This window comes from Acanthisitta chloris, unplaced genomic scaffold (assembly GCF_000695815.1).
Source record: "Acanthisitta chloris isolate BGI_N310 unplaced genomic scaffold, ASM69581v1 scaffold8450, whole genome shotgun sequence".
Taxonomy (NCBI): Eukaryota; Metazoa; Chordata; class Aves; order Passeriformes; family Acanthisittidae; genus Acanthisitta; species Acanthisitta chloris.
The window spans coordinates 263,103-283,780 of record NW_008649918.1 but is presented as its reverse complement, the minus strand read 5'-3'; the positions used below and the strand labels follow the sequence as shown (position 1 = coordinate 283,780).

At 36.0% G+C, this 20,678-nt stretch overlaps 1 protein-coding gene across 1 annotated transcript in view; it reads left to right on the top strand.

The window, feature by feature from the left end:
• The window catches only part of NAV3 (neuron navigator 3), a gene marked incomplete at its 5' end in the record, with an annotated part of 183,941 nt that overhangs the window by 25,148 nt on the left and 138,115 nt on the right, over positions 1 to 20,678 (top strand). The window contains 3 exons of the mRNA XM_009078194.1: positions 1,939 to 2,116; positions 14,640 to 14,708; positions 17,406 to 17,545. Of these exons, the coding sequence (XP_009076442.1) occupies positions 1,939 to 2,116; positions 14,640 to 14,708; positions 17,406 to 17,545 (387 nt within the window). The remainder of the gene's footprint in view (positions 1 to 1,938; positions 2,117 to 14,639; positions 14,709 to 17,405; positions 17,546 to 20,678) is intronic.

The following is a 20,678-nucleotide window of genomic DNA, read 5'->3' as shown; positions in this document are numbered from 1 at the left end:
TGTTACAATTTCTCTTGAGAAGAAGAAATAGAGTTTCTTGTAATAGGTTTTCTTAAATGTGTCTTGTCACTACTGCATCATTTATTAATGACCAAAAAGCTTCTGGAACAATAAACCATAAGCTTAACAAGTTTTGAAGATTTCACAACCAGTTCCTGACCTCATTTTGACACTTGAGCAAAGAAATCTAGAACAAAAGTAATTTTCACATCTTGACTGCAGAATCTCTACTTGAGAACCTAAATGATAAATAAGAAACCAGTTACTACAAAGAAAAACCCTCCCCTCCTCTTCCCTCTGACTGTTTAGTACACATTAGAAGTTTCTGGATTTTTTGTTTAACAGAAATCTTCTAACTTTAACTCGTTTAAAAGAAGTTCAAAATGGATAACATTCTTCTTTAGAAACAGTAAAGAATATAGGTTAATACAAAAAGAGCAAAATTGTAAGATTCAAAAATAGTGAGTGGGATTTAACAAACAAAGGGTTCTTTTTCTGGGCATTAAGTGATGCAAAATGACAAGAATAAATAAACTGGTGTCATGTACTAAAAATCTTCTAGAATCAGAGCAGTTTAAAATGGATAGTTATGTATTTCTGTTGGGGTTTTTTTGTGATAATTGTAAATAGAAATTTTCAGTATTCCTTGATAATGATAGTCCTTGAAAATCATGTGACTGCAAAAGTCGTTGTACCTGTGTGATGGTTTGGAATTATGAGTTCTGAGAAATTGCTGCATATCTCTGACGGTCTTATTGGGAATCAAAGATCCTGCAGCATCTTCACAGGGAAAATGAGAAAGTTTGGATACTTAGAACAAATTTCCATTTTGCAAAGTATATTCCAGTGTCCAGTATTGTGTTTGCTTATGAAGAACAGGTTGTGAGCGTAAGGGCTCCAGTGTTTGCTGGCCTGTACATACTAATATTTTGCTTAATCCTATTGAAAGAAAATTAATACGGTTTAAAAGACATGATTATTATAGTAATTGTTTCTAAATTTGGCTTGAAAAATTTATCTAAAAAACCCTGTATAGCACACGCAGGTCAGTATTTAGATTTGCAGGAAGGGCAGAAATATTGTGGTGTTTAATGTCGGGTTACAAGTCTACAGGTGTAATGAAAACCTTTCACAAGAAGGTCAGTGCCAAAAAAACTTAATAATGAGGTTATAAACAGACGTACATGCTGCAGATAATTTCCTCAAAGTCTCCTGAGGCTTCTTTTTTTGACGCAGATCCTTTATGAGCAAAGAATAACATTATCCTTTTGAAACCTTCATCTCAGGCTGGGGAAAGACTAAGAAAGGAATGGGAGACATAGGGATGCTCCTGCAGTTCTCCAGAATTTTATTGAGGTGGTTGTTTTAGTCTCATGTGAAAGCTGTGGCTTTGAAGTCGTCATTATCAGTAATAGTAATATAAAATAAGCTATAGAACCATGTAGTTTGATAGTTCAAAGGTGAAATCGCAAGCATTACAGTCACTTTTTAAAAAAACAATTTTCCATTAATCTTCTTCTCTTATGCTCCTTGGAAATATGTATGTATGAATATGTGCTCAGCTACAAGACTGTTACCATATATTCTTTTCAATTTCTCTAGAACCCACTATTTATTACCAATGTGCACAGAATTTGCCCCAGAATCAAAAAGAGTGCTTGAAAGCCATGAGGTTTAAGGGATGTGTACTTAAGACTAGAAAGAATTCAGATTTACAGATGACCCACAAATAAACAAAAATTGTAATAAAAAATAAACCATCAGTGATACTTAAAATGTCCCTGAAATTAGAGATAAATGAAGAGAGATAAGGCACAAACATGTATAGCTATACGTATGTACAGAGATATTTTAGTATAAGACTTTTACAAAACCGAAATCTAAAACCACAGTGTTTTCACTTCTTTTTCTCTCTCTTTTTTTCTTTTTTTAAAACAGAAATAAGGAATGGAAATTTGAAAGCCATTTTAGGGCTGTTTTTCAGTTTGTCTCGGTACAAACAGCAGCAACATCATCAGCAACAGTACTACCAGTCTTTGGTGGAGCTACAACAGCAAGTCCCTTCAACCCCAGCTGAAATCAGCCAGTCTAAAACACACCAAGATATGCAGTCAAGGTAGGATAAAATGTTAGTTTCCTCAAGTGTAAAAGCTTTGTATTTTTCTATTCAAAAAAGACAAAATTTTGTGGAAAAAAAAATAGGCCACTATAAGACTTAAAAGCTTTTTGTTTGTTTGTTTTGGGAGGTTGGTTTGTTTGTTTGTTTTAGGGGGTTTTGTTTGTTTTTTTTTTTTTGTTTTGTTAGCTATTTCTGCAATCCATGCAATGTGTTTGTTTGGTACTAAGCCCACATTTCTTGGGAGTAAAGCTAGAGTGAGAGCAGAGAACATTCCCAATTAAATTCAGTTCCAATTTTAATTGTAAGGTTTTCTTTTGCCTTAATATTGATTCTGCTGGCTAATAAGAGACAGCTAGCACACCACAAGGTTACTATACTGGTTATTTTCATGTTTTCTTCACATACCCAGTTCCATTTCTAAGTGAACAATTTCAAATAAATAACAAAATACATGGAGAAAGGCACAATACTTTAATATAAAATTCTTTGTATCCCCACACATTCTGTTTTCTGAGGGCCTAATTCTATTTTAATGTTTTGTTTTTTGAAAGGGAGCAGAAATGGCCTTAATCTAGTTGGGTTTTTTAAGTGGTCAGTTTTTTCTTTAGTTTTAGGAAAGCAAAGCACTCAGTGGAATCCTTAATTGCTGAATTACATTGCTTTCAGACTGCAGCTGAAAACATATTTTGAGAAGGCAGTTGCTTACAGGCCATGACAAAAGAATCAGTTGGAAACACGAATATGTATTTAAATGGAAACAGTATTAGCAATGTATACTTTATTGGGGAAGTTTAAAAAAAAGCCATTCAGATGTAGTACCACATAAACTGGAGTTCTTAATGAAGAGTCCTGTATATTGCTTTGTTGGGTTTAGTACTTGTTTAATATTTTATTTCTTTGTTTGAAATATTTTTGCAGAGTTATTGAACAATTGTATGCCTAGGATGTGATAAGTCAATGATCTGGGATGGGTTAAAAATATAAGACTAAGATACTGAGAGTCTGGTTCTTTAGTCCATTCATATCTAAATTACACTTTCATTTTGTAATAAACATATTTCTTCTTCAATTGACAAAGCTTTTAACACTTCTGCCTGAGAAATCTATGTCTTAAAACTAGGAATGTTTTAAAAATATGTTTTGTAGGAAGGTGTTGCCGATCACATTATAGCTACCTCATTTGATACAAAAATTAAGATATGCTTGTGTTTGCCTTGAACATTAAAATTGAAATGGTTTGGTTCTTTCCTCTGTTACTGAAAATTAATGTCTTTGAATGCTTTCTCTATGAAGTTTACTATTAATATGTAATTTAGGGAATTATGGTGTGGTCCTAGAAGAGTCTTAACATTTTCTGAAGTTGAATTTCCCCTTTCTGAATTATATTTACTACTGTGTACAAGGCAATGTCATCTTGTTATTCAAAAATGAAGTGTTCACTGCTTAAATCACTGTAATTAAGAGCTTAACCGACTTCCTGTAAATACCTTTGGTTACTGTTTCTTTGTTTATGATTTTGTAAAAGAATTCACATTTCGTGATTTTCTCATATACGCGCAGTGAATTTTTAGTAACAAAAATAGTTACATTGTTCCTTTATGCATCATCCTTATCGCAAGGATTTGTCAAAAAAAACTTGGATAAAGCAGGTTTCTTACTATTTGGATGACAGTGTTTCCACATGGTAGGCAAAGAGTTGATGAATCTTTTATAAAGCTTTCTTTTCATTATAATTCCCTGAGATCTTGTGGTGCTTCTGTGCCTGTTTCTCTTTGCTATGTTTACACATGCTTCATTAAGAGGAAAGGCAATCATTCCATGGCCAGAAACCCAGCACTTATGCTTTCATAGAGTGACACCTAAGGCTGGTTTAAAAAAATTTCTGCTTCCATCAGTGTGCTTTAGACCTTTCACTTTAATCTACGAGTTTAAAATCATTTAATTCTTTGATTATATTTCTATTCATAGCAATGTTTCAGTTTTAATATATTTCTATGTAAAAAATTTTGATGCCAAGATTGATACCATCTTTTTTATTTCCCATCTGTAAACTGAAAGCAAGAATTTTTCTGTTTGCTTTCATCTCCACGGAAGTGTGATGCTTGTCACTATAAACTGCTGTATTGCCTGAGAGAGTGTGACTTTTTTGATCTATATATTTTTCAGTAAAGTCTTTAAGGAGAAAGAAAGGTCTCTACTACTAAAAGCTTTCTCCTCTATGAAAGGGTTTTATCTTCTGCTACAAATACACCTAGTATTCAGAGTTGCTAGCAAAACAAGGAGGTCCAGAACTTAGAAACAAACAGAAATGCCATTTTTTTTCAATACTTCCTTTTTTCATTTGTCATTGTTTTGAAGTAATATAAGGAAATTAGCATAAAATAGCATGTTTCCTTCTAAGAAAAATGTCTACACATGAAAACAGGTTTTCCACAAGTAGATGGATGTATATAAATGTACATTGATATGAACTTTATGTGGTGCTTAGGAACCTTTCTTTTCATAGCAGTCATTTAATTAAATTTAATTCATTTTCCTATCAAAACAAATAGTTTGAAAAATAATTTAAATTTTTTCCCTAAACAGCTTTTTAGCTTTAAGCTGGTAATGACTAAATAAAAGCTTCTGTTTAGATAGAAGCCAAAATATGAATTAAAAAAGATGACTTTGATGATATTTATCTTGCTTTTTTCCTGCGTTTTGCTACCTGGAATGTTGACAGGTAGCTTATATCACTCCCAAAACTGATTTCTATGATTGCTTTCATGTCACCTGTGTCTCAGCATTAATTGCAGAAGGAACCAACATGACTGAGTTGGCAGGAGTTCATGGTAGAGACAGTCCTGAGCAACTCATATGACTGCTCCATGGGACACTTGAGATCTTTAGCTATTTTTGGCAAAAAGTAGCTTCATAGTGAAGTCTTTCTGTTGAAGAGTTTTGAAAAGGGATAAAATCTAAAGGGTGTAATAATGTCACATTCTTCACACTTTCTTTATGAAATTATGAACTTAATAGATATCTAACAGCTATCAATAATAGAGTAATTTTCCCCTTTTTTTCTAAAGTATTGATGATAAAACAAGCTATTTTATCCTTTCAGAGTGGATGTTAATTTTTTAGGCAATTTATTATTACACATTTATTGTGCTGGTATGCCTTGTTTATTAGCCTGTTTCAGTTCTGAGTATGTTTTTAAAAATTCTTGGTACCTACCATTTTCTATCACTTCTAATATAACTGTGAAAAGGTTTGGCATGTAGAAACCTTAAGGCAGAAGATTGCTTATGGTGTATATGTTGGAAAAAATATTTGGCAAATGTACATAGCAGAGAGTATTTTCCATTAATTTGGTCTGTGGTTTCTTATTACCTAGAAATAGTTCTTTCAGATTTTTGAAAGGAACAAGAAAAATTGTCTTATTATTATGGCAGAAGGCAGATAATGAATGTAGCTGTGAACACCTGAATGACACACTCATCTTCATTCAGTTATGACAAAATGCTTCAAACCTAATTTGAGTACATCTTCAAGGGTATTGTGAAAATTATCTTCTTATACTCATGGATATTTTATTTTACTTGAAGACTCACATATTTCTACCATGTTAAACATCTGAGAAATAGAGCTGTCTTTTTGAGGCACTGTATACTTTTCATTGCATTTGGTATCCATGTGTTTGTATGTGTGCAGACATGTAAGCAAAACCAAAATATACACACTGAAAAAGGTGGATGCTTTCTATAGACTTTGTACATTTTTAAATGTTCAATAATCAATCACTTTTAATGTTTTAATTTCAGTCTTTAAAACTGTCTTAATAACTGCAGTTATTTTAGGTTAGAATATTCTATCAGAAAAGTTATCCTCTCTGTTGCTTCCAGCTAAGCTATAGTAAGCATATTTCTTAATTTCAGCTTGATTTCCTAGGAGGTAAAAAACCATTGTGTTTTCTTCATTAAACGAGCATGAAAAGGTGATGCTCTCCACTTTTTCTGAGAGAAATATGGATTATACATGGGAGAGGGAAATACCCCTGGCAAGTCACACAGAAGATGGTCAGACTACAGAGGTGGTAGCATTCAGGCCTTGCTGAAGACCAAGACAGTTTCATCTTTTTCTGTACAGGGCTGGTATCTCATTCTCCTAATTTAAAAGTCTGGTCCTGGTGATGATGATGATGATGATGATGATGATGATAGTACTGTTATCCTTGTTTCCAGGTTATGTTGCAATAATCACTCTCTGTGATTATTACTGGGGATGAGTCCATTCTGCATGCCACTGAAGCCACCCTACTGTAGTATCAACCTCATTCGGACAGTCTTTGAGCCCTTTCTCAACAAAAACTGAAATGGGGATTAAAAAAATACTAGAACTCTACAGGATTCATAGACAAGTTGTTTTGATATGGTAAACAAACAGAGGCCTCAGGGGAAGGTTATAATCAGAATACCATGAGGCTGAGAGGATTAGGTTTGTGCAGAAATAGGGAGCACAGGAGCCTAGTTGTCCTTGGATGACTAGGAGACAACACAGATCAGGAATGTAATTAAACCAGTTTCTGGAGAAGCTCACTCCCTTAATGCAATGTTTGCATAGGAGGCTCCAATGTTATCCAAAATTGGCCAGTATGGCAATACTCTAACGTTCCCTATCCCGTGTAATCTGTATGTGACCAACCTCAGAATTGTGAAAACTGTGTGCACAGAGGGTGAGCATGATTCTGCATGTGAAAGAGTATCATTGGCCTGTCTAATCCTAAGGCCAACAACATTTCAAATTCAATGTAAAAAGGACAAAGGAATTTGATTCCTGGTAAGTGAAATTTCCTTGCAGTGTATGCTTTATGGAAGATTACAGTTTCGTACTACTAAGTATAAAACCTCTGAAATTATTTAGACTATTACTGGGAAAATCTGCAGTAAATAATTAATGGTAACCAAAGGGAGAGAATGGTTTTAGATGTGATTTCTGATTTCTTTTTATCCTAAAGTTTCCTATATTCTTGTATGACTAACTGTGGGAATTGAATACTTCAAAATCTGAAGTTGGCACTTCAGTCCTTCCTTATGACTTTATTGCAGCTCTGAGATTTATTTAAAAAATACAGTGCTGGTGGCCTTATTTATATCTGTCAGTACAGATACATGACAACAATGGTTACATTATATTTTTATGCTTTGCTTTGCTAGTGGATTCCATTATCATAGCAATTCATCTAAACTTTCTGCAGTGATGATCCTTCAACCACCCAAATACTACTAAGAGAAAACACATGTGGATGAAAGAAGTTCTGTCTCATTTATGGATTAGGCAGTAACTGTTTTCAGTAAGCTGTCAGAAAAATTCCCTGAGATGGACAAACTGTTTTATCACGTACAGGAATGATGAGCACAGCTTGAGGTCCAGATGGATTTTGTTAAACTTGTTATGTTAAAAGAGCACCCTAGTTTTCCTAGGCATATAAACAAAGTTAGGTAGCTGATTTCTACAGGCAGTTGCATATATAACTACTGCAAGGAACTGGGTTTCGTGTTGCCTGCTGCTCAGAAGTACTTGGGGGAAAATAAAGTATATTGGACACAGCTTGTGCGTGTAAAATACAGTAATGCAAATTATTGTGATGGCTATGATTATGAATTTAAATAGATCCATGTCAGAATACTGGCAGTCTGTATAGCAATCTTGGTTACACCATTCTCAGTTTAGAAAAAGGCCTTTCTTTTCAGAATTCTTGATGTTTAAAATGTAACTGCAGCAGTCAACACTAAGCACATTGCAATGACATAGTCTAGAAAATGGTAAGTGTACCTAGTTGTATGTTTTCCTTGGTTAATGGATAGGAAAGTGATGAAACAAGTCTCTTCGCTGTTCTAAGCCCTTGCCATTACTAGTCACTTGGTGTTAGTGAAGGGAAATGGGTAGGCAGTTCCTGCTTTTCCTATCGCAAAATCATTATCTAATGACTGCAAAGAATTAAAATAAAAAAAAAAAAATTAATTCTCCTCTCTGTTCTCTGTTTCCTAGTAAGGGTCTAAGAAAATGAAGTGTTGTTAGTCCGGTCTGATATTTTTTTATGTGTCCGGGAGATAACACGGAATGATATGTTTAATGCGATTGCACCAGGATCTGCAGCAAGCTGATCTTCAGATGGTCCTAAGGGATTTAGTTTTACTTTGACTGAGCTCTCTCTTACCTTGAAAATCAGCTTTAGCCCCATTTTGTTCTACTCCTCAAAGATGCTGTCCTTACAGTCCTCGAGGTTCCCAATGACAGGAACCTCAGAAAGAAAAGGTTTTCATCATATTTATCCTGAAGTCCAAGTAACTAAAGTGTGTAGTATCTATGAGTACCAATTAAATCAGTTGACCGTGTACCTGAGCAAATAGATGGTCTTTAATAATGATGATGAATTGCATAAATCTGAGATTTGATCCTGTGATTAGTATCTGCAATGATAGGACAAGGGGTAATGGGTTCAAACTGAAGGAGGGGAAGTTAGGTTAGATACTAGAAAAACAGTCTTATTCTATCAAACTGTGAAACAGAATGGAGGCATATGATTATGTGCAGATCCTTTGATAGAATTTTGTTCTTGTGCAAGAACATAAATAGTATGGTTATAAGGTCATAAAAGGGTACAATTGGTCCCTAAGGGCCTAGTCCTTGTGCTGGCAGCACACTGTTAGCCACTTGGCCTATTTGTTCAAAGAAAAATAATAAGTTTTAAAAACTGCATTTTAAGTGTGCTACAGGTCAGGTTAAGCACAGTAGCTATTTAGCACTGTTATTGCTTGATATCCATTTTGTTTCTTTAATATTGCGATTCATATACTTTTTCATTAAATTCCACAAAATACCTGTACTACAAATACTGGGACCAGGGCAGGATATTACAAGTCTCTGCATTCTGCAAGAACATAAATGTTGATGAAAAACTGAGTTATCTGCATTTTGGTTTATGAGTTGTGAACAACAGGAAAACATTGAAAACATAATTTTACTTGTACCTCCAAGCATGAATCAGTCAGAAACAGACTTCTTGTATAAGATGCCAGAAGTTCAAAGAGTGGAAAGGATAAATGTCCAACTAATTTAGAACAGATGACAGGGTATGGGCTAGAACTTGCTTGAGCCATAGCCATTTCCTTTTGTGAAGGAAAAAAAAAAGTGTATTTATGTGTTAGATATAAACAGAAAATATACATTTATAAAATATAAATATATCTATAAAATACACATTAATGTACAACAGATACATAAATAGCATGTATAAATATAGGTACATACATTCATACATCTAACCATATATCAATTAACTAAGACTGGGCTAAAAAGGGATGAGAAATGACTGATAAATAATATTCTTGAGAAAAATCAAGTGTTTTGGTTTCTTCCTCAGTGTTCCTTCTCTGTCCATTTGAAGAGTCAGTGATCTTTTACCTGCCCAAACTGTTTGGTATGATAAGGCACCCAGAAACTTGTTTCCTGTAGCATCTCTCAAGGCACACTTGGAATTTGGAGCCACGAATACCTTAGAATATTATCTCTTGTTCTTTTTACCAGGCAAGATGATGAGTAGCCAAGTATTCTTCTTAACCTAGTCTTTTATCAGACCATTGTTCTAATACAAAAGTCTTGAACAGTTCTGGAGTGCAGTCACACTAGTGATATAAATGCACTTTATAAGATCAACAGCATATTAAAATTCAAGTATGCCAGTGAGGAAGAAATAGCTTGATTATATACTACAAATCCTTTTGCCTTTTTGTAATTTTAACATAGCACATAGTTGGCATTTTAGAACCACCATGTGACTCTCAACATTATAGGAGAATGGCAGTGTGATGTAACATGATCCTTTTGGTCTTTTGGAAGACTTAATAAAAGGTAGATGATATTCAGGGTGACAATGCATGGGTTATTTTTTGAAGCAAGGGGTTAAAATATTTGCAGTTTGATTTATGTTCTGTTCAGTTTTATAGAAGTTCCATCCTTCAGCTTTATGTGGTTTACCCACTTTCAAGGACCTTCTTCTTTTCTCATATACCACATAGCAGCAAGATAGACTTTCTAGCAGTGTCAAACAGTCATTTGCCTTCCCTTTTCATAGAATCATTTGGGTTGGAAAACATCAAGTCCAGCCATTAACCCAGCAGTGCCAAATCCAGCACTAAACCATGTCCTCAAGTGCCACATCTTCGCATCTTTTAGATATCTCCAGGAATGGTGGCTCAGCCACCTCCCTGGGTAGCCTGTTCCAGTGTTTGACAACTCTTTCCATGAAGAAATTTTTCATAATATCCAATTTAAACCTTCCATGGTGCAACCTGAGGACATTTCCTCTTGTCTTATCACTTGTTACCTTGGAGAAGAGACAGACCTTCTCCTGTCTACAACCTCCTTTCGGGTAGTCATAGAGAGTGGTAAGGTCTCCTCTGAACCTCCTTTTCTCCAAGCTAAACAACCCCAGCTCCCTCAGTCACTGCTTGACAGATTTGTTCTTCAGACCCTTCATCAGCATCATTGCCCTTCTCTGTACATACTCCTGCACCTCAATGTCTTACTTACAGTAAGAGGCCCAGAAATGAATACAGGATTTGAGGTGTGGCCCCACCAGTATCAAGTGCAGGGGTACGATCATTGTTCTAGTCTTGATGGCCACAGTATTTCGGATACAAGCCAGGATGGCACTAGCCTTCTTGGCTACTTCGGCACACTGCTGGTTCATGTGCAGCCACTGTCAATCAGCCCCGTTAGCCTTTTTGTCCAAGACACTTTTCAGTCACACTTTTCCAAGCCTGTAGCGCTGCATGGGGTTGTTGTGACCCAAGTGTAGGACATGGCACTCTGTTGTCTTCATTCTTATTTGCCCATTTTGGTTGAATATTTCACTGTACTTTCAGTGGGAGGCTACATTTAAGGACATTTAGTATTGTAGCTTATATCAATTTCCTAGTTTTCCCTCCCCCTTTTAGTCCATTTTTAAACCCTATCCTGACTCCAAATGAATGACCTCCATCAGTTCCCCAGCTTGATGAAACATGGTGCATAGCTTTCCATTGCAACTGACTGGTGATGCACAGCCACGCGGCATAGTGCAGAGTCCTGGTTGCTGCAACTAGTCCACACAGTACAGCTATGGTGTTTTCCATCAGTACCTCAGAGTCAGTAAAATCTCTAACATCTCTGTCCTTTCTTCTCAATACTACCTCAGCTACCTCTGTGTTGAGCTGTGTTTCTGGACAGTCTCAGGATGTTTATTCCATTTTCTCAGCATTTAACCATTAAGGGACGAGCGATGGAAATTACCCACCATCACCATTTCATACCTGCCATGTTGACTAATGTTTCCCTGGTTTGTTAAAACAAAATATTGATGATTTCCACCTGGAAGCCAGTTTGCAAAGTCCAGATGATTTCTAAGGATTTGGTATCAGATGTATATATATAATATTTCCTGTTTTGAACAGGATTTGCCTCTCTTCCCCTTTGTGTTAGTTGGAAGAGGAGAGCTAAGCATGATACCTGTTTCTGGCACAGGTCCAGTGCTGTGTTTGCACCCAGCACTGCAATGCTAGGCTGTAGCTCTGGGACCAGCAGAGTTTCCTGCAGGCTCTGCAGACAAGGTTGGTCTCCTTTGCACTTTGCATGCTCCCTTCCTGCAAATGCACTGTGGCTGTTCTCTGCAGGAGACTGCTGTGACTCCTCTGAGGAGTCAAAGCTGTGATCATCCTGTAGAAGACTGATTGTAGGAGTATTATGGCAGTGGAAAGGGTCTTGGTAGCAGATGAGAACCACAGGCTTTCAAAATCCCTCTTTCCAGAGCTCTGACAAATAAATCCTTCCTTCTCCTAAATGCTGTAGTGTTAAACTGGTCCTGTCTGGTTTGTTAAGATCCATTTACTCCTTTATTGCAGGCATATATTTATTATTCCATCGTGTGGATCTGTGAGCATAAAAAATAACTGGTATAAGGTTTCTTTTCCTTACTGACAGATGTTACCCACAGACAATTATCTGGTAGGATAGAGGGCAGCAGGTAAATATTTGTTTATACATTTAGAAGAGTGGCTAGGCTAAAGTCTAGTCTGCAACATCTGTAAAAGTGAGGCCAGCAGTTGGTAAACAGGCATGTGTGCAAAGCTTTAACGGGCCCAGAACATCCAGTGCTAATTGAGAAGGAACTCACAAAGTCATTGGGAACTTCATGCACTTGGTTTATGAGCTGTTAAATTTCTTTTTCCCTTTCTTTTGTCACATTACTTTGGAAAATAAATTTGTTCAGTCACAGTAGAAATCATACTTTACAAATCATGCTTTGCTGATACATCCATCAATGCCTTTCAACCTGTCCAGAAAGTTTGAAAGCAGTCTGTAGGCTGATGTTTCATGAATTTGCTAGTAGATGGAGTCCCAAGTAACAGGCACTGAGGGAAAGCATTCGAGCAAGCATTTCCAGACTGGTACTTCATGTATTTATTGCTATTAAAAAGTCTGTGGGCTAGCTTATCAACAACTTGGCAACATCACTGAGATTAAGTTATTTGATCTTTCCAGTTACTTAGGAATGTGTTGTTTAGGTAGAAAAGCTACAATACACTACAGCACGGCATCCTATCCTGCTCTTCCAGCTCACTGTCTGTGTTGATTGTACTGTGTATCATTTTATTTTTTACAACATGAATGCACTAAGTTTTATTTGACATACCATTTTTCTCACAAATGTCTTATTTTAGTTAATGCAGATAACCAGCTAAACATTTCTAGATTCCTCCATTTTAAATACATTGAAAAAAACCATGAGTGGAAGATCTCATCAAAAGATGGGCTATTTTTCCAGGCATAGTTTCAGCAAAATAACCTATGTCACATTCGTATCATAAATCCAGACATTATTAAGAAAGATAGCTGTGAAATATAATTCAGTATGCTAATAACTAGACAGATTAAAATACGTAATGTAATTATTATAATGTTATTGTGATACTATTGTAATTACTTAGAATTCTCACAGAGGTTATGGTAATATAAAAAACCAATCTGTCAGCATTACTGCAAAGATATATGTCAGAGAAATATACCAGATATATATCAGAGAAATGCTGCTTTTATACATTGAAGTATTGCTTTTTGCCCTCTTAAGGCTGAAGTACTCTCCTTTTTGTATATTCATTGTGTGCACCTGTGCTATTTGTAATTGGGAGGAACAGAGGCTATGCTGAACACTTTATTGGGGTTTAATTTGGTAATGTAACAATAATCACACGTTCCATACAAGTCTCACATTGTCCCTTGGTTTGTGCCTTCTCCTTGCCCCACTTCAGGACTGCTGTGCTAGTATAGAAAGACCTTTCTCCCTTGACAACATCTCCCATCTACTCTACAGTCAGGCTTAGCAGTGTTCTGGTACACTCAACACCACCAGGTGCTTCTTGTAAGTGCTGCCAGTCTATAGGGCTGTGACTAGAGCACTGTGGTTTCTGCTGCTACTCAGAAGAATCACTGAAAGATGCAAGACTGGGAGACAAAAGAATTCAGATTGTCCGAGTTTTTGCTTACTCAGTTCTCCAACACCTCTTTAATAATGCAAGGATTTTGAGGTTATGGTTGCACCTGGATTAGGCACCTGTCTATACCCTTAGGCTGTGTGGATCCCAAATAATGCACCTGTTTACAGAAACTGAAATTACCTGACAGAAGTCTCTAGCTTGGCCATGCATTTGTCATATGTCCTATGCAAGTGTCTAAAAGAAGAGAGTCTAGTAACACCAGGTTGGTGGGTGTCAAAAGTTTTTAGCCTTATAGCACAGCATGTCTTCTGTTGCAGACATGTCTACTTGGATGCCTCAGTAGACCGAGATACATTTTCCTATGGAATTTCACAGAGAGTCTAAGTATATCTCAGGGCTTTCCTAATGCACCCTCTGATTCATTGCTTGGGTAATGCATCATGTACATGACCTGTGCTGCTGTAACAGTAGTGAAAATTATGATGGGATGCTTCTTCGATATAGCTCTGCAGTCAGGAAGGTCATCCTTCTTTAGCAGGAATTTTTCTGAGTCCATGTTGAATCTGGCATAGGAAATCTGTTCCTAACTGCTGCACAGTGTACCCAGCCAGGTTGCTAGAGAGACTAATAGGCACATATTTGTGCTTAGTGCTTTTTGTGGATGAAAAAAAAAAAGGCACGAAGTGTTAAGGTACATTCTGTGTGAATTGAGCTAGACTTCAGCAATTCAGCCACTATGGAAATTTGCCCATTTTGCCTATTTGTAAAATAATTTCTAGAAAATGCTACAAGTTATAACAATATCCATTATGTCATAATCTGTTCATTGCATCTGTCATAAAAATCTGCATGTTTACATTGTTTCATATTATTGCCAGTTAATTTGTGTTTTCTATCCATGTTCAATTTGCATTCATTAACTCATAGCTTGCTGGTAAGTCTGTTCTTTCTATACATATTCAAATAAATTCTTTAATTCAATTTCTCTGTTTCTTCTCATACAGTCTCACAGCCAGATATGCAACTCAGTCTAATCACAGTGGAATTGCAACCAGTCAAAAAAAGGCTTCTAGGTCAGTTAAATATCTCTAATTTATTGCTTGTTAGCGATACTCAAGCAAGTATATGCCCATTGATATTTTATCCTTTGGACTTAAGCAGACGCTGAACTACGTGTAATTTTTGTTATGTGTGCAAGCTTTGCAATGATGAGCTTTGCCACGGAAAAGCCTTGTGTCAGTTGGAAGGAGCTGATTTGTACTGTACATCAGTAATATTTCTGGTTGTTATTTACCCTGCATCTTTGTATCCTGCATGTAAAACATTGGATGTGAAGGATTAGTTGGTGATTTTAGTGCTCTCTATTCTCTGGCTCAAATCCTGGCTTTAATCATGAGTGAAAAGAAGTTTGGGAGTCTATCTCAGTTCCTACTAGATGTTTTGCCTGTATAGCAAACCTACCTGAAAGGTTGAGTTCACAAAGCCAAGTTTATGCAGAAGTAAAACAGAGTAGAAAAAAAGAACTACTTCCAGGACTCCTGTTCTATCAAGACTAGCCTGCACACAGTCTCCATGAATGAGTTGCTTTGTTTTGGCAGTGAATTTGACAGAGCTGTGTGTAGGAGCTGACCTGGTTCAGATATCATCAGTACTTTTAGTCTGTCATTTCCATGAGCACTAAAATCTACAAGCCAGATTGCAGAAGAAAGAAACTGAAGTCTAAAACTTACTCTTGTTTCTAGCTTGATTTTGGTTTTGTGTTGGTTTATTTTATTTTTTTTTTGAGGTGGGGGAATAATTAATGTGCTAATTAATTATACCTTTGCTGTACAGTTCATTGGTGAGATCAATGAACTCTAAATTGCATAATCTACAATAAAGTTTGCGTTTTGCAGTATACAACACTAACACAATTTGAGTTGCTGGTGATAGCTTGAAATGAGCTATATCACAATCCAGTTGCTTTGCACCTGCGTTTATTGGTCTTCCATTTTCCTTATTTCTGATGCTCCTGTCTTGTCCACATTCTACATGTCAGGGTTAACAGTCTTATTGTCTAATACTTTAAATCTGTGGCAGTGTTTCCGAAGCCTATTCAGAGGTATGTGACTTGTCCTTTATTTGTTATACTGTTCTTTGCATTTCCTTAGCTGCTTAACATGATTCTGCCAGAGCAATTTAAAACCTGAATTCAATTAAAAAAGGCACCAAATGAGGTAAACTGGAAAGTGTGTAGAGCAAATGATCTCATGTATAATGTCTTTACTGTATCAAGTTCTCAAATTCTGGCATTCAGATTATATGCAGAACTATTTTATATTTTAGCAGATGAATTTCCAGTGTTGCACATGCCTTTTCATTACTTTTTTCATTACCTTTGACAAATGATCTCTGGGCTCTTACTGCCTGTCAAATTAGGGCAATGGGAAGGAGCAAATGGATTTTCAAGTTTGTTTTAGTGCGTTCTTCAGGGAACTTGAATTCATGGGTCATGGTAAAGGTCAGTCTGTGTACAGCTGCAAAGCAGAGACAGTCTGCTCTGGGCTCAGCACAGAGACTAGCAGGGCAGGCTGGCAGCCAGAATGAGCCATAAAAATAACTAATGGATTAGCTCTCTGAGGCTTAAACTGGTAAAGAAAGAGAACATGGAGCTGTTTACATAAGTTTACTAATGAAAAAAAATTATTTGAACACTTCTATTATACCAGTATATTAAACAAAAAATATTTTGAAGAAATCAAATGTTTTGTACTTCTTTGTAATGTGACCTTTTTTTTCCTGCCTTCTGATGCTGATCTTTTGTAATACAGTGAAAGTAACAGAATTCAATAACTCTGGTATAATTTGTATTGCTGCTATTAAAATAATCATATCATTCCAATCAGTGAGAAACAGAAGAGAGATGCTCTTCTCCTATGGCAAAAGCCTATGGCTGGTTCAGGAATTTCATTTTGTCTAGACTTGATAACAAAACTGGATAGGAGTGGGGATCCCCACAATATGCTGCAGAAAGTTTGAAGTAGCCACACATTAAAGAATCTTACATCAAAAACCAGGTTCAGACAGAAAAAAAGATGCAGGCTTGCACACATGGACAACAGAGTCTACAGTTTTTTGCATTAGCATAGTCACACAGGTTCAGATGGTGGCAGCAAATACTAAGAAATGAACCATATAATCTACATTATATACTTCTGTCTAAAAGGTGTAAATGTATCTGTAGCATCTAGACAAAATATGTATTTTCAATATTTTTCATTTAAAATAGCAAGAGGGAAGTACTTTAGCAAATAGCCTTCTGAAAAATAGCTGAAGATAGCTAAAAAGCCAGCTTTTATGCTAAACACAACTGTGAAATATTTACTAAGAGTAAGATATATGAAATATTTCTCAACTATGTATTGTTGTGCTTTCTAATCTAGTTCTGTAACAGTTCCTCTCCAAAAGTGACAGATTTTAGTAAAGGTTGATATTGCACTTTAATATTTGTTAGGGTGAATCTGTTTTAGCAATGTTAATGGCAAATGCAAAGCATCTTCTTACATGTCTTGTGACTCTTGAAAGCATCTTTTTCCCTTTTGTGTGCGTAAGGATAAGCTTTTATTTTCATTTGTGGAGTCTAACTAATTTGAATCCTCCTGTTTGTTGTTGCTTACCTGAATTAATTATTTTCAGTTGTTGGTTTTAAATTCTGGTCTGATATTTGCATTCTGTCTCTGCTGTATGTTGCATTACATAAAATGAACTGATTTCTCACTGTAACATTCCAGACTTCCAGGACCCTCAAGGGTGCCAGCTGCAGGCAGCAGTACCAAAGTCCAGGGAGCTTCCAATTTAAATCGAAGAAGTCAGAGCTTTAACAGCATTGACAAAAACAAGCCTCCACAATATGCAAATGGAAATGAAAAAGGTAAGTGATTAAAGCTTACTAAGTTTACTCAACATAAAAGAAGGAAATAAAAAAACATCCACAAGGGACGAAGAAGTGAATGTCATATTTAGACTTGATAAGGAAGACCTATGGAAATTTAGGCCTGAACTAGGACTTGTGGTTTAGTTGGGCTTAAAGTTCAAAACTGACAACTTTCAAGATGATATAATTATATTTTATCCCTCTTTGATGGAAATATCATTGGGTGATTTTTCCAAAATACAAATGAGTCCATAATGGATGCCTGTAATCCTGTTCCATATTCAAGTCTACCATTCCCAAGGAAGACTGCCATAATTTTCAGAGGACTTTGTATCTCAGCCTCTAACAGAGAAGAATCAGAATATTATATTTGCATCAGAATGTTATGTGTCTACTCTTTCATAAACTTACCTAGCGTTTCTATAATCCTGAATCGAGGATTGGAAATTAAGCATCATGAAATTTTGCAGGGATTTGGATGCAATGCTCATGTTTTATTGCCTCCTTTAAATATGAGCTTCCATTACAGCAACAAACTGAGTTCCTTAGGTCCTTTGGTTTCTGCCACCCTGCCTCTATTTTCCTGGAAAATGTGCCTCTTCAGGCTTTACCTCAGAAAGAATAATGTAAAAATTCAGCTTTTTGAGTTATGTAACTAATCCATTCCCTTCCCCCGCTTCTTTCTCCCTTTGAGTAATGAACAGCATTTTATTCATATCTCTGGGTTAGAATGCAGTTGAAAATGATACAATATACATAGTAGCCATTTGCATCCTTGGGGTCTGTGGGAGGAACAAGTATGCAGTGAATGTTCTTCATCCAAGCAACAGGCAGCTATCCAGATTTTTTTATGAAATTCTGATGAATACTTTGCCCCTAGCTGTCTCTGAAGATATAAAACCATCCTTTCAATAGTTATTTCTTTATTTTTACTATCAGGGTTGAATGTTACAGATAGTTTCATAGTGGGTTTTATTTTACCAAGGACTTGTTCATTTCAAGACATCCAGGCTAAAACAAGAAAGTGATCAGAGTGAAAACTGAGCAGACACTGTATAGTTCACAAATACAATAGTGAAGTTATGAAGTAGGAGATGTGGCTGCTTGAGTGAAGGTATGTACAGCAGTTTAGATGTTCAGAATTATTTCTTAATGTTGACATATTTGCTTTTGAAATATGTGAGTGAAATGATGCAAGGTGAGACATGCTTGTAGATATTAATATTCTTAGCTCATTACTTGGAAACTGTCTTTTAATGCTAAGATTTGCACTGCATTGCACCTTTATGTGGCTTTTTGCATGATGGATTTCTTTACTTTTCCATTTCCTTACAGTAGAGAGCGAGAACCTTGATGAGATTTTTAGTGAAGTCATGTCATGGTTTAACCTCAGCTAGCAAACAAGCCCCACTCAGCCACTCATACACACCCACCAATGCGATGGGGGAGAGGATCAGAAGGGTAAAAGCTAGTGTGAGATCTGCTTAGCAATAGCAAAAACATCTTTGCATTATCAACCCTGTGTTCAGCACAAAACCCAAACATAGCCCCATACTAGCCACTGTGAAGAAAGTTAACTCCAGCCCAAACCAGCACAAGTCATCACTTGCAGGAGGATAAGGAGTGGTTTTTTTGTGTGTATAATCATTCAATTCAATGTACAGGATATACAAGGTGTAATGTTGCATAACTACAGAGTACTATATTTGGGTTATTTCCATCTGTCCTTTTTTTTTCCTATCAAAACTGTTGAATGGATGGAAGAACATTGATTTTACATGATAATCAAAGCCAAATGCAAGTTTGCTTTAGTGTATACAGCAGAAGTTCATTAGAGAAAATGACTGATGTGAGTGCAAGGCTAGCAAAATTATATTTTTTTAATGCCCTAAAAGAAATTGAGAACCTTTATTTGTGTATACTATCCTGCTACTTTGTCTAAAAACAACTGAACCATGCTGTATTTTAAATTTAATTGTTATAGTGACTAATATTTCTAATATTACAATGACATTTCCAAGTAGTTTTGTGATATTTTGTAAGTATTTGAGGATGTTCTGTACCCTGATAATTTTTGAAGAATTTGTTTAGAAATAAGCTTCAAATCTCTTTTTTTTTTTTTTTTAAAAAAAAGCCATCATATGTTGACAAACTGATTTCTCCTTACAGTGCAGCACACATAATAGACCTCATATTTCAAATTTTTCTTCTGATGCAGATGCTTGGAGCAAGATAACTTTAACAGCTTCCATTGAATAGATACAGTCAATATGCTCTAATTTCTGAGACATTGTTCATATAGTAAATAGTTTGTAATTTTGCATTAGTGTTTTATAAACTGGAGCGAAAAAGAGATGACTTGTGTTAGGTAAATAGTCATTAGAGATTGGGATCTCCAAACCTCTTCAAGGGCAGCCCTCTCTTGTTGCATTTTTCTCTGCTGTACACCTTTCTGTATGTGCTACAGGAGACATTAGAAAATATATGCAGCATAAGGTTGTTGGGGTTTTTTAATCCAGTTATATGTAGTACTTGAAATTAATTCCTGCATAACACAGTTTCCAACTCAGTCACAGTGGGGAATGGATATGTAGTCACAGAGTTAAGGGAGACCTGAAAGTCATCCAAAATAGGATGTGATAGTGGCCTTTTATTTAGTATTTCGTTATTTAGTCTGTCATTAATATTATCTCCTTTGACTGTTACTTAGGGAGTAGTTTGCACAGTAAGAAACCTAGCTCCCCTGGGCGAATGCTGGTTTACTCTTTACTGAGCAGAGCTTGGTTCTCACTGAGACCCTACCCACTGCTGTGACACAGGTAACTGTGTGTAGCTCTGGTTAAGTCAGAAACACACAATGCCCCAAAACATTAAACAAACCATTAGCTGAAACTTATTTGCGGAGTTTTAGTAACATTTTTTATTTTTTATTTTTTTTTATTTTGCAGCTTACAGATCAATTTCAAAGAGTGTTTGTTTTCCAGACATGTCTGACGTATCTGCTTCTGACTTAATAACATAAAGATGGAAATAAAACTCGGAAAATTAAACTATTTGAATAATTATTCAGATTGCTGATAAGGTGAATACCCAGGATGTTTTGAGTACAAAGAAGTGATGCTTTAATTCA